Source organism: Microtus pennsylvanicus, chromosome 4, assembly GCF_037038515.1.
Source record: "Microtus pennsylvanicus isolate mMicPen1 chromosome 4, mMicPen1.hap1, whole genome shotgun sequence".
NCBI classification, from domain to species: domain Eukaryota; kingdom Metazoa; phylum Chordata; class Mammalia; order Rodentia; family Cricetidae; genus Microtus; species Microtus pennsylvanicus.
In genome coordinates this window covers 45,034,766-45,049,476 of record NC_134582.1, presented here as the reverse complement: position 1 = coordinate 45,049,476, position 14,711 = coordinate 45,034,766, and the positions used below count along the sequence as shown (strand labels likewise).

At 43.2% G+C, this 14,711-nt stretch overlaps 1 protein-coding gene across 9 annotated transcripts in view; it reads left to right on the top strand.

The window, feature by feature from the left end:
* LOC142847804 (protocadherin gamma-C4) overlaps positions 1–14,711 on the top strand; it is a 191,244-nt gene that overhangs the window by 56,224 nt on the left and 120,309 nt on the right. The window contains exon 1 of one of the 9 annotated variants that reach the window (XM_075968886.1): positions 3,153–5,743. The exons of 7 other annotated variants lie outside the window; for them this stretch is intronic. In XM_075968886.1, coding sequence (XP_075825001.1) covers positions 3,323–5,743 — 2,421 coding nt within the window. In that variant the 5' untranslated portion in view covers positions 3,153–3,322. Of the gene's footprint in view, positions 1–3,152; positions 5,744–10,062; positions 12,662–14,711 lie in introns of those variants that run through there. One more of the 9 variants, XM_075968883.1, reaches the window with a different exon arrangement.

The following is a 14,711-nucleotide window of genomic DNA, read 5'->3' as shown; positions in this document are numbered from 1 at the left end:
AGTTTTAGTCCTTGAAAACTATTTAAGATAATAAAGAAATACAGGTTATTAGTCATCTATAACAGTAGTCATGTTAGATATGTTTTCAAGGTTATATAAAGATATATTTTAGATAGATGATCTTCAAACACTCTGAAAACCTGCAGAATATAGCATTTTAAATGTTATAATAACTAAGGCTTTTTATGACAGTGAGACATGTCTGTTCCTGGCAGTACCAACCTACTTCAAAAAAAGGATGATGGGCATCCAAGAACCATCATATGGAGTTTGCTTTATTTGTGGCAAAAGCTAACCATTTGGGCAAGAAACTGCCCTTGCTTAGACTGCTGACAATATGCTGTCCAAATTGGACAAGCAGGACCCAAAAGAAGGCAACTACAGAACTTTGCCAAGAGAAGGTAGGACAGTCCTTCAAAAAGTCCTGCTTCACAGAAAAGTTTGTCAGATATTCTAAGCCTGTAGGCCAAAGATGGATGCTCCAGCTTTACAGAGGAACCTAGGAGCGACTGCCCAGGCTACCAGATGTTGCTGTCATTTCTTAGTTTTGGAAGTTGTTTGCTCTGTACTTCCTGTTTACTCTGGTAATGTTATATCCTTCTCAGGTCTCTGATGGGGTTGAAGACTAGATAAAATTACAGGTTTGCTTAGTCATGATAGAAAGTAAATTAGCTACAAAACTTTGGACTCATCAAGAGAGGATAGATAATGGACTATTTGCTCTAAATTTGCCAAATACAAATGGACTGGACATTGTAAATGTAATTCTAATCTGATAATTGTTCTTATTGTTTGGAGTTATTGTATGTTAGTGCTAAAACTTTTCCTTTTTATTTAGAAGAAAGGGGGAACTGTTGCAGAATATTCGTTTACACTGTGTGAAAATGTGTCAGATTGGCCAATAGTAGCAGGAAGAAATTAGGCAGGACTTCTGGGGGACAGAGAGTTTTAGGGAAGAAGAAAGGGAGAATTACCAGCCAGAAGCAAAGGAAGCAGGACATGCAGGAGGGGAGGTAAATACCATGAGCCACATGATATCATATAGGTTAGCATAAATAAGTTAATTTAAGTTATATGAGCTAGTTAGAAACAAGCCTAAGCTAAGGCCAAATTTTCATAATTTCATAGTAAGTCTCGGTGTCATGATGTTGGGGCTGACAGTCCACAAAAGGCCTGCTGTAGTGCTTAGCATTAAATTCAAAACTTTTGACATCTAAACAAGCATGCTACTACTGGGTTATATTCCTGTCTTGGTCACTATTCTGTTGCTGTGATGAGACACTATGACCATGGTAACTCTTATAAATGAAACATTTAATTGGACTTGGTTACAGTTTCAGAGGTTTAGGCCTTTGTTCTGGTGGGGAGCATGGCAGCATGCAGGCAGGCTTGGTGCTGGAGGAATAGCTAAGGATTCTACATCAGGATCTACAGGCAGCAGGAAGAGACAGACAGACTCTGGGACCGGCTAGGGCTTTTAAAACCCCAAAATCCACCCCTAATGACATACTTCCTTAAACAAGACCACACCTACTCCAACAAGGCCACACCTCTTAATCCTTTCAAATAATGCCACTCCTTAAGCAACCAAATATGTGAGCCAATGGAGGCCATTGTTATTCAAACCACATTCCCAACCCCAGACATTATCTTCTGAATTAAACAGAACTCCATACAGTTCAACAATCCACTTACTTTGCATGCAGTCAATCACAAATATCCTGTGTACAATATAATAAATAAATTTATTAAAAATGTTTTATGTAGCATGGAAGACATGTACAAAAATAAGTCCTCTTTTTCAACTGAAGACTCCTTGTCAGCATGAGTTTTGACACATGCAAGAAGGAATATGACACACAAAACAACTCAAAGGGATCATGTCATGAATAATAAGACATGGTCTGAACATGAGATCTGTGTTAAAAATACCTGTGAATGCTGGGCGGTGGTGGCGCATGCCTTTAATCCCAGCACTCGGGAGGCAGAGGCAGGCGGATCTCTGGGAGTTCGAAGCCAGCCTGGTCTACAAGAGCTAGTTCCAGGACAGGCACCAAAGCTACAGAGAAACCCTGTCTCGAAAAACAAAACAAAACAAACAAAAAAAAAACCTGTGAATGGGTGTTTGTTTCAATGTAGCACTGGCATAGTCATATACAGCGTAGTATTCTGAGAGTGATAGGAATGAATATGATCTAAATTTGTTAACAGTCAATACAAGAGAGGCATATCTGCCTTAAAATGGTTCCTAAAGAGAGTCGTTTGAAAACTCACATCTCCTAAGGTGAGAAGTTGCCAAAAATCCTCCCATGGACAATGGTTTAATTGTCATGAGTATGTGTTTTTAATTCAATGAGAGATAAAAGAATTTTGCACTGATATCACAACTAGATAAGTGTCTTTCTTGAGAAAGGGAATTTTCAGAAATCTTGAACTCCGGTGACCTCGATGGACAGTGAATCCCTTCAATAAAAATGTGTTGGTGGGCAATGGTAGTGCACACTTTAATCCCAGCACTTGGGAGGCAGGGGCAGGTGGATCTCTGAGTTCAAGGCCAGCCTGATCTGTGAAGTGAATTCCAGGACTGTCGGGACTATGCAGAAAAAAAAACTCTGTCTCAAAAAAAAAAAGTATTGACTTTACAATAAAAAAGTTTTATGTAGCCTATAGATTTTCACTTTCTATTTATTTTTTTAAAAAAAGCATACACAAAATGTAGCCTTTTTTTACAGCTGTTCTTTAAATGTTAAATAGACAAAGACATCTAAAAATGGCAACTCTCCTACTTGCCGACACTGTAGTAGATTCGTTCATCATGTGTTTATGGTTATCAGTGACCTTACTAACGGTGGACAAATGCAGGTGATGATTCAAGACATCCAGAAAAGTGTGATACCATTTCTAACCTACAAGATTCTAAGAAATATTTCCATTAAAAAAAGTGAGCATTTTTCAGGAAACACTTAAGATCACTTGAAACTGAGCATATTAATCTTATGTTTCATTCACTCTCTTATGGAGATAAATATAAATGTCATAATTGCAAATTTAACAGAAATAAAATCCTCTACCAGCTTCACAAATGGATGCAATATGAAGTTCAGACTCTAAGTGTCGCTGTTCCCTAACCCGAGCAAGAAAATCAATAGAAACCGGGTTGTGTCCTCTTTGCTGTGCCGGAATTCTTACCTGAAATGGTTCTCAACTGGTCTCTGTTCATTTAAGGACCTTCACCTCTAATTTTGTGCATTACAAAGTGGGGTGGAGCTGTTCGTCCTACCAGTAATCGCTAGGAAGTCTAACGAAGTCTAACAAGCTAGTCATGGCGGCCCTGCAGAGGCGCCAGCCCTGTTGTGAGCTGCTCCTGCTTTTCAATCTCCTGTGGTGGTTGTGGAGTTCCGAAGCTGGGCAAATCCGCTACTCTATTCCTGAGGAGCTGGACAAAGGCTCCTTCGTGGGCAGCATCTCCAAGGACCTGGGGCTGGAGCCCCGCGAGCTGGCGGAGCGCGGGGTCCGCATCGTCTCCAGAGGTAGGTCGCAGCTTTTCTCCCTGAACCCGCGAAGCGGCAGCTTGGTCACCGCGGGCAGAATAGATAGGGAGGAGCTGTGCGCCCAGAGCGCGCCCTGTCTCGTGAGCTTTAACATCCTTGTGGAGGATAAACTAAATCTTTATCCTGTGGAAGTGGAAATAGTAGACATTAATGACAATGCACCGCGATTCTTAAAGGAAGATTTGGAAGTGAAAATTCTCGAAAATGCAGCTCCATCCTCTCGTTTTCTACTAATGGATGTCTATGACCCTGATGTGGGAGTGAACTCCATTCAGAGCTTCAAGCTGAGCGATAATAATCACTTCTCAGTACATGTGCAAAGCCAAGCCCACGGGCCCAAGTACCCGGAGCTGGTGTTAGAGCGTACCCTGGACAGGGAGGGAGAAGCGGTTCACCATCTGGTCCTTACTGCCATGGATGGTGGTGAGCCTGTCCGAACAGGCATGGCACGTATTCTGGTAACTGTTGTAGATGCGAATGACAATGCTCCAGTCTTTACTCAGCCTGTCTATCGTGTGAGTGTTCCTGAAAATCTGCCGGTGGGTACCCGATTCTTAACAGTTAATGCCACCGACCAAGACGAAGGAGTCCACGCAGAAATAGCATATTCCTTTGTGAAGATCACAGAAAAGATCTCGCAGATTTTCTGCTTGGATCGTCTAACTGGAGAAATTTCCACTTCTGAAACTCTAGACTATGAGGATTCAAAATTTTATGAGCTGGACGTTGAAGCGCGGGATCAGCCAGGTCTTCAAGACAGAGCCAAAGTCTTAATAACTGTCTTGGATGTGAACGACAATGCACCAGAAGTGGTTGTGACATCTGGTAGCAGAGCAGTTGCTGAAAACGCACCTCCGGGGACAGTAATTGCTCTTTTTCAAGTTTATGATAAAGACTCTGAACAGAATGGCCTGGTAGCGTGCTCTATCTCAGAAAGTCTCCCATTTAAACTGGAAGAATCGCTAGACAATTATTTTCGACTAGTGACAAAGACAGAACTGGATCGGGAACAGGTGTCCTCATATAACATCACTGTGACAGCCACGGACAGAGGAACACCACCTCTGTCTACAGCAAGGTTCATCTCCTTGGATGTGGTGGACATTAATGACAACCCACCAGTTTTCTCCCGTTCATCCTACTCTGTTTATGTCCCTGAGAATAACCCTAAAGGCATCTCCATCTTCTCTTTGAACGCAGTGGACCCTGACAGTGAAGAGAATGCCGAAATTATCTACTCTCTGAAAGAAACCCTCCAGGGTCCACCTCTCTCCTCGCTCCTCTCCATCAACTCCAACACTGGTGTCCTGTATGCACTGTGTTCCTTTGACTATGAACAGTTTAAAGAACTCAATCTACTGGTGTCCGTGAGCGACAGAGGGAAACCCCCACTCAGCAGCAACGTGTCACTAAACTTGTTTGTACTGGACCAGAATGACAATGTACCTGAGATCCTGTACCCTGCCCTCCCCACTGATGGTTCTACTGGTGTGGAATTGGCTCCTCGCTCTGCAGAGCCTGGGTACCTAGTGACCAAGGTGGTGGCGGTGGACAGAGACTCAGGACAGAACGCCTGGCTGTCCTACCGCCTGATCAAGGCCAGCGAGCCAGGGCTCTTCTCAGTGGGGCTGCACACAGGCGAGGTGCGCACTGCCCGGGCCCTGCTGGACAGAGATGCTCTGAAGCAGAGCCTGGTGGTGTCTGTGCAGGACCACGGCCAGCCCCCTCTCTCCGCCACTGTCACACTCACTGTGGCTGTGGCCAGCAGCATTCCTGACATCCTGGCTGACTTGGGAAGCCTTGATCTTCCACAAAAGTCTGATGATTCAAGCCTTACAATCTATCTGGTGGTGGCAGTGGCCACCGTCTCTTGCATCTTCCTTGCTTTTGTTATGGGACTTCTGGTGCTTAGGCTGTGGCGCTGGCATAAGTCAAGACTGCTAAAGGCCACAAGGAAAGGTGTATCAAATATGTCCACTTCACACTTTGTGGGTATTGATGGGGTACAGGCTTTTCTGCAGACCTATTCCCATGAGGTTTCCCTCACAGCAGACTCGAGGAAGAGCCATCTGATCTTTCCCCAGCCCAACTATGCCCACACACTCATCAGTCAGGAGGGCTGTGAGAAAAATGAACCTTTGTTGATACAGGAAGACTCAGCTTTTTGCAAAGAGGAAGACTCTCTTGATCAGGTAAGGTTATTGCTTTTATTAAAAAATATATAGTAAATTGTAACGTTCTCTTTGAACAGTGATAAGTCTTTTCTCCTTTGCAATGAATCATATTTGCCATTGTTTGCATATGAACTGTCTCCCAGTGATCCAAGGCTTCGTCTCCAATGAGAGGTGATCTTTCGGACAGGTGTTGTATTTTAAGGATTCTGACATCATCAGTGGATCGATTCATTGATGGGTTGATAAGTGGGTGGACTATAGGTAAGCGATGGAAGCTCTGGAGGGTAGATCCCAGTAGGAGGAAGTTGGTTGCTTGGAGATACAACCTTAAAGGGTATATTATTCCCCTGGAGTTGTGTTTACTGATGCCACAAGGCGAAGAGCCTTTTTATACCATGCTCCTACTGTGATAGTCCGTCTCACCACATCCTCAGAGCAACAGTGCGAGAGTACAGTGAACAAAACTCTGAACCTGCGAGTCAAAAACAAATCTCTCTCCCTTTCAAGTTAGTTTCTTAGGATGTTTTTGTCACAGCAATGAAAACTCGCAATATAACTCTGGTGTTTTCCATTTCTATCAGCAGAGCTCTGTCTCTTTCTTGATTATCATAGGAAAAAAATCTTATTTCATTTCATACTCTGTATTTGTTTACTCCTTTCTTCTATAGCTTTGATTTTATACATTTCATTTCCAAGGGATTTTTTTCCTGTTATAGGACAGTTAGGCAATTTCTATTCAAATCTGGAAACTGGAATTAAAGCTTTTACTATGTACAGTTAAGATCTTAGTTTTTCATTTTCCCTCAGTATTACATAATAATTGCAGATGTTTTCCAAAATGGTGATTCACCACATGAGAGTAATTTTTCCTTTTATTCAGACAAGGTCTCCTGTTTCCCAAGCTGTCTTCACTTAGCTGATCCTCCCACCTCTGCCTCAGGGGTGTGCACTACCACACCTGGTTTATCAAGTGCTAAGAATCAAACCCAGGGCCTAGTGCGTGCTAGACAAGCATTCTACCAACTTCGCCATTCTTAGTGAAAGTTATGTGTACATTCTCAATCTTTGTGTTTTGTTTGTTTCTTCCCATATCTGCCCTTTTCCTGTCCTATTTGGTGAGGTTGACTTTCTGTTCCAGTATCCTTTTGTGACATTTGTCTAATGTTGACTGATTGCTGGGGTAAATGCCTAACGGGCCATTTTGCCATTAGTATTTTCCTGCTACCCGTGTTCAATACAGATTACGTTTAAGCTGAGTGGCTTTGCTGGTCTACCATCCTTTACAGTGTCATCCTTTCACGAGGACATAGATTGGATATCACGTGTTTGTCTCAGTTCTTTGAAAAGAGGAAAACACATAACCTTCCAAATGCTGGAAGGTGTGTTGAAATGCCCTTTATGGGTCTTGCTTCGGTCAGAGGTCACAAATGCGCTGGACTTCGTCTTGGCTGCTGCTACTGCAATGGTAGCAGAGAAACAACCTTTTTTACTCCTTATGAATTAAATTTTAAAAATCACTGATGCCTCTGGAGGGGACTGCCTAATCTTTGGGGCTTAAAAAAATGGAATAATATGCCTGGAACCATTTGTCACTCTTTTAAGCCAATGAAAATCTCTATGGTCTTCCAGTTGATACTAAACTTTTTAAACCTTGCTTTATCTACCTCCTCACACAATTCTGAAAGATGAAATAAAACAACTTTGTGGAATCTCTTTTCAGCAATAAAGTAGTACAGTAAACAAGTGTTTGTTCACATCACTATCATTATAATTGCTGTATTGTTAAATTAACTACAATGACATATATGTATTGGGTACTTGATAAAAATTATAATGAAATGAGTTTTAATACGAAATCACTTAAAAGAAATAACTCTAAAAAATATAGCCTGTCTGGTGAATAGGAGGATGAAGATTTAATGGATTTAATGAATTTAATGGATACAAGTGAAGATTTGCATAACTTAGCATTTAAAGAAAATAAGCTTCTGTCACACAGGAACTAGAGTTTAACACATAGAAATTCTGTATCTAAGGGTTTGAAGGAAATGAGTGTTATTATTTAGAGGAGTTGGTTTTAGTCTTTATGGTCGAAGATACAGATAATGTTATGGATTACCAAGCCAAATTAAACAAAAATGATACTTTCTTAATTGTCAAAGTTACTCTAACAGGAATAACAAGAAAGGGACCCCCACTGAGGTGGGAGAGTCTCAGACTGTCCCTCCTCAAAAGTAAGCAGCTGAGATCCTGTAGGTGTGGTGGTGCAGACCTTACAGGACTGAAGCAGAGGTCTGAAGCTAGCCTGTGCTACACAGTGAGGAGCTGCCTCAAGGCGGAGGGGGTAAAATTGATAGCCAAGGGATTGCTAAAATTCAGAAGATTCAATAATTTACAGGGTTGCTGAATGATTAAATTTTTCCCAGTTCTGTTAGAAGATTCCGTGATCTGACAGTGGAACGGGCTGGCTACTCATACTCCTCAATGTGCACGTGGCATAAAAACAAGCTTAGAAATTCAATATAATTGAAATTTCAATATAATTGAAAATGTATGGGACTCTTCCTTTGTAATCTGATGCTGGCAGTAATAATAAAGATAGATTAAGAGGCTGGCAGACAGCTCTTTGGTCTGGGACTTGCCGGCTATGCACAAAGCTCCTCAACACTACAAAGCTAAGTAACAATGAGCTCGCCTTGCCCTTCTGATGCCCTTGGTTTAAACACTGCCACAGGGGAGGGAGGAGGAAGGAGCAAAGAGAGGGAAGAGAAAAAAGGAAAGAAAAATGGGCAAGAAAAGAGGAAAAGAGAAGAAGAAAACCAAAACTAATAGGTTTTTAGACATGATCTTGTTGTGCAACACAGTGCAGGCTAGAACTCCCTGTCTGACCATCCTGGCCGTAAACTTGGGGTCCTCTTGCCTCCACCTCCCAAATGCTAGACTACCACCATACCTGACTAGTTTATGCTTTTAAATAAGATGATGGGAGTAATACAGGTTTTCCTAAGTCGATAATGTGCCATTTATATGTTTGTAGTTATTATAAAAGTTTTTCTTTCCAGTCGTGAGTTTTCAAATTTTGTTTTGAAAGGTTTGTTTGAACATTGGTAATATGGTTCTTTGGTTTTGTTTTAATTCAATACTAATTTTAAACAATCCATATCTTATGTATTAGCCATGTGAATTAAGTAGCCTCCTATAGCTGAATGGTGGTGGTGCACACCTTTGATCCCAGCACTCAGAACGCAGAGGCAGGCAATTCTCTCTGAGTTCAAGGCCAGTCTGCTCTACAGAGAAAGTTCCAGGACAGACTCCAAAGCTACACACAGAAACCCTGTCTCAAAAATAAAATAAAATAAAAAATAGCCTCCTACGAAAATATGGTTGTGTTAAAAGCTCTGAGAGGACCAGAGCTATTTTACTATCATCAATTTTGAGTGATTTTAAAATGCATCTTGACTATCAGCACTACCAAAGCTAGCTAACTGGGCTTGATGAGCAAATGCCTGGTTTATTTCAGTCTTTCACCTGAGCATCCTGAGGCCATATACTCCAAACAAATAAAGCTTTTCACTGTAGAAAAATCCATCAGCTTCTACCCTCACCATAGCCATTTATTCACTGGAGCTGGTCAACTAACTATGGAACATTAGGAAATCAGGAACTAAAGGAACTTTAGATCAACTTACCATGCAAATAATTAGCACCAAGCTAAGCTTTCAGAGAGTTTGACCGTGTATTGGGTTCTGAATCCTCGTGGAAACAAATCCACAAGATCACCTGGCTGTTTTGTCATCTGCATATATCATCCATGTCTGATCAAACAGCTGTCGAAGTGGCAGTTGTCAAGGGGAAAGAATAAACCAGCAGAGAGAATCGTTGTAAAATATCTACATTTAGGGAGAAATAAACTGAACAGAGCTCCAAACAAATGATTCATCAACAGAAGGTAACATAGTCTATAAAGATACATTTGCAGTGTAGAATTACCATACAGACTTAAATAACATTTACATGTTTGCCTACAAAAGCTTAATTTTCTCTAACTAAAATGTGAATTGGTGCCCAAGAACGTAACTTCAAAGTTGCTCCGTGAGAAGATGTTTTTAAAAGCATTTGGATTTATCAAATAGTCCATACCTTAAAATACATCTTTAAAGTATATTCGTAGTGTCCGGAGTGAAGAAACTTAAATAAAGAGAAGTTTTGAAGAAGTAAACAGCTTTCTGTAAAATCAGTTCATTTTGCTTCAAGATGGTGCAGTAACTTAAAAAGGACTCTGCGTGCCGCTGTTCACCAACCAGGAGAAGATGGTGCCGCTCAGAACCACCGAGTTTACAGCACAAAGGGCAGACTGTTACTAGCCCTCCTCCGAGCTGCGCCAAGCTCAACCCTTTAATCAGCTGGATTCCCTGCTTCTCTTCCGCACCCTGGGGGTCCGGGAGGACACAACTGGGTCCTGAGGCACATTCCGAGACCTCTCAGGGTCTGAGCAAAACCCGCAGGACAGCAATGGCGACTGGGCAGAGGGGTGCGGACTACAGAGGATTCCTGCTGCTCTCCATCCTTCTGGGGACCGGTTGGGAAGCCTGGGCAGAAAAGATTCACTACTCAGTGTTTGAAGAGACAGACAGAGGGTCTTTTGTGGGAAATATCACCAAGGACCTGGGACTGCTGCCTCGGGAACTGGCGGAACGCGGAGTCCGCATCATCTCCAAAGGTAAGACCCAGCTTTTCTCTCTGAACTCGCGGAGCGGCTGCTTGGTCACCGCGGGGAGGATAGACCGGGAGGAGCTGTGCGCCCAGAGCCCGCAGTGTCTCATAAGCTTTAACATTTTGATAGAAGACAAAATGAATCTTTACCCTATAGAGGTGGAAATAATGGATGTTAATGACAACGCCCCCAGATTCTTAACGGAAGAAATAAACGTAAAAATCATGGAGAATGCAGTTCCTGGGATGCGGTTTCCACTAACTGAGGCTACAGATCCAGACTTGGGCACGAACTCCCTCCAGAAATACCAGCTCAATCCCAATCGCCACTTCTCCCTGGTTGTGCAAAGTGGAGATGATGGAACTAAGTACCCGGAACTGGTGCTGGAGAAGGCTCTTGATCGGGAAGAAGAGGGGGTTCACCACCTGGTCCTCACGGCCTATGATGGCGGAGACCCACCCCGATCTGGCACCGCCAGCATCCGCGTGACAGTGGTGGATGTGAACGATCACACGCCAGTCTTCTCTCTGCCCCGCTATCAAGTGACGGTCCCTGAGAACGTGCCAGTAGGCATGAGACTTCTCACAGTAAATGCTGTCGACTTGGATGAGGGAGTCAATGGGGAAGTGACATATTCTTTCCGGAAAATAACTCCAGAACTTCTACAAATATTCCACCTGAGCTCTGTCACAGGAGAATTATCGACTTTAAAAGGTCTGGATTATGAAGAATCCAGCTTCTATGAACTGGAAGTTCAGGCTCAAGATGGTGCTGGTAGTCTGACCAAAGCAAAAGTACTGGTCACGATTTTAGACGTGAATGATAATGCCCCAGAAGTGACTGTCACGTCTGTGAGCAGTCCAGTCCCTGAAGATACACCACCTGGGACAGTGGTCGCTCTTTTCTACCTCCAAGACAAAGATTCAGGAAAGAATGGTGAGGTGAGCTGCTCCTTCTCAGAAAAGCTGCCTTTTAAATTAGAGCGATCGATTGATAATTATTACAGGTTGGTCACTGTTCAAAACCTGGACCGGGAAAAGATGTCTATGTACAACATCACACTGAAAGCCACAGATGGCGGAATTCCTCCTCTGTCCACGGAAAGTCACATATCCATTCATGTGTCAGACACCAATGACAACCCGCCCACCTTCTCTGCTTCCTCTTACTCCATCCACATCCCTGAGAACAATCCCAGAGGCGCCTCCATCTTCTCAGTGACGGCACAAGACCCCGACAGTGACAAGAATGCCCAAATCACCTATGCTTTAGCTGAGGACACCATCCAAGGGACCCCAGTGTCTTCCTATATCTCCATCAACTCTGACACTGGTGTCCTATATGCACTCGGATCCTTCGACTATGAGCAGTTTCGGAACCTACAGCTAAGAGTGACTGCACGTGACAGTGGGGACCCACCTCTCAGCAGTAATGTGTCATTGAACCTCTTTGTGCTGGACCAGAATGACAATGCCCCTGAGATCCTGTACCCTGCTCTCCCCACTGATGGTTCCACAGGGGTGGAGTTGGCTCCCCGTTCTGCAGAACCTGGATACCTAGTGACCAAGGTGGTGGCTGTGGATAAAGACTCAGGCCCAAATGCTTGGCTGTCCTACCGGCTGCTTAAAGCCAGTGAGCCAGGGCTTTTCTCAGTGGGGCTACACACAGGTGAGGTGCGCACAGCAAGGGCCCTTCTGGACAGAGATGCACTTAAACAGAGCCTTGTGGTAGCTGTGCAGGACCATGGCCAGCCCCCACTCTCAGCCACTGTGGCGCTCACCGTGGCTGTGGCCAACAGCATTCCTGATGTTTTGGCAGACCTGGGCAGCATCAGGACCCCCAGTGAACCTGATGATTCAGACATCACTCTCTACCTGGTGGTGGCAGTGGCCACTGTTTCCTGTGTTTTCCTTGTCTTTGTCACGGTGCTATTGGCTCTCAGACTGTGGCGTTGGCACAAGTCACACAGGCTGCCGGCTTCAGGTAGTGGGCTGGAAGATGTGCCCGCCTCACACTTTGTAGGTTTGGATGGGGTTCAGGCTTTCCTGCAAACATATTCCCATGAGGTTTCACTCACCACAGACTCTCGAAAGAGCCACATTATCTTCCCTCAGCCCAACTACGTGGATACTCTTATCAGCCAAGCCAGCTGTGAGAAAAGTGATTCTTTGTTAACATCCATAGATTTTCAGGAATGTAAGGGAGAAGCTCCAAGTGTGCAGGTGAGTTCATGTCTTTTTTTTCTGTGGGCCTGTGTGTATGCAGTATTCTCGTGACATCAGGTGTCATCTTCTATTGCTTTCCACCCTGTCTATAGAGGGAGGGTCTCTTATTTAAACCCAGAACTGGGCAATTTGACTAATGTGGCTAGTCAGCTTGCTCTGAGATTTCCTGTCCCCATCTCTTGTGCTCCGGGATCACACGTGGGCCACCGTGACTACCTGGCACTTATGCGGGTTCTGGGGATCCAAACTGTGATTCGCACACTTTCAAGTCTAGCAATTTATCCATGAGTCATCTCCAAAGGCCCATCTGCCTTTATCTTTATTTCCACAAGAATTAAATTTTGCATCAACTGTCTCTATCATTTTCCAAAGACAAACACTTGAAAAATGTAGATAAAAACCATTAAAATAAAAAAACCATTAAAATATATCAGAAAAGGTTACCATTTTATTTCAGTAGTTGTACTTTAGCAAGAAGCACATAGGTTGTGATCTCTTTTAATTAAACCCTGTGTATACGAATGTGCCTAAGTAAACTAACATATTTCTGTGCCATCTACCTACTTCCCCCTAGTGTTCTTAACTCAAATATTATCTAAATGAAATGAATTGTTGAGTCTTTCTCTCTGGCTACCTTCTTGGGATTCTTCTTAGAATTCAATTCTATAAAAAAAAAAGTGTTAATGGTCTTTTCAACCCGAAGCATTTCTCTGCTTTGCTTCTATCTCCATGTAATTCAACTCAGTGACCTTAAAAAGCATGATTACTTGCTCAACTATGTAGAGCATACTCATCTCCCAGAATATTAGATAGATGCTTCAAGATGAAATGTGTCCAGCTGGGGAGATACCTTATCCAGTAAAAGCTTCCTGCACAAGCATGAATACCCGAGTTCAATTCTCAAGTATTCACCACTAACATCTGTATAAAATAGACATGGTGTCATGCAGAAGATACAGCATGGTGTTGCACTTCTGATCCCGGTGCTGGGGAGGCAGAGACAGGCAGATCTCTGGGATTGGTCCCGCCAGCCTAAACCAACTGGTGAAGCCCAGGTCCCAGTGAGAGACCCTGACTCAAAAAATATGTTAGAAGGCTCCTGAGGAACAATACCTGACATTCACCTCTGGCCTTCATACACACACACACACACACACACACACACACACACTTCACACACACACTTCACACACTTCACACACACCACACACACACACCACATACACACACCACACACACACCACACACACCACACACACACATCACACACACACATGCACACACAGTTCACATAAAAGAATAAAATGTGGTAAGCACCACTAACATCTGTATAAAATAGACATGGTATCTAATAACACAATAAAATTAATTGGTCATGCTGGGCAATGGTCACACACCTTTAACACTCAGGAGGCAGAGGCAGGCAAATCTCTGTGAGTTTGAGGCCAGCCTGGACTACAGAGCGAGTTCCAAGTTAGCCATGGCTACACGGAGAAACTATCTCAAAAATCAAAAAAAATTTAATTGGTCAAAATAGATTAAATTTGTCAAATAAGGTGGCATTTCAATGTAGGTGTGGTGGTTCTGCTTGATTGCAACCTTCGGGAGACAGAAACAAGACCTCTAGGCCAGCTTCTTCTTCATTCTCAACCCCCAGTATCTTTTCAAGTGTCGTAACTCTTTTGGAGAAATAAACAACTGCATTCTTCACACACTAATGTATTCTTTTGGTGGTACTCCAGCTGAAGTGTCTGTGGAGACACTGGGAAAGCTGGTCCTATGAAATAACCCTCTCATGCTCTCAAACCCCACGCCATATTCACTTTCATTTATCTGCTCTGCTGGGGGACAAAAGACTAGAAATTACTAAGTTTGGGGACTGACTACTTCCATATTCTTCCACGGAATATTTTATTGCAGTGCTGTATGTTTTGGTATTTTCCATATGAGCAAGCACTTAGTAGCATAAGAGAATATTTCACTTCCGTGGTGTTCTGTTGTGTGACCAGTTAGTGAGAATATTACAATATTACATTTTGTGAAGAAA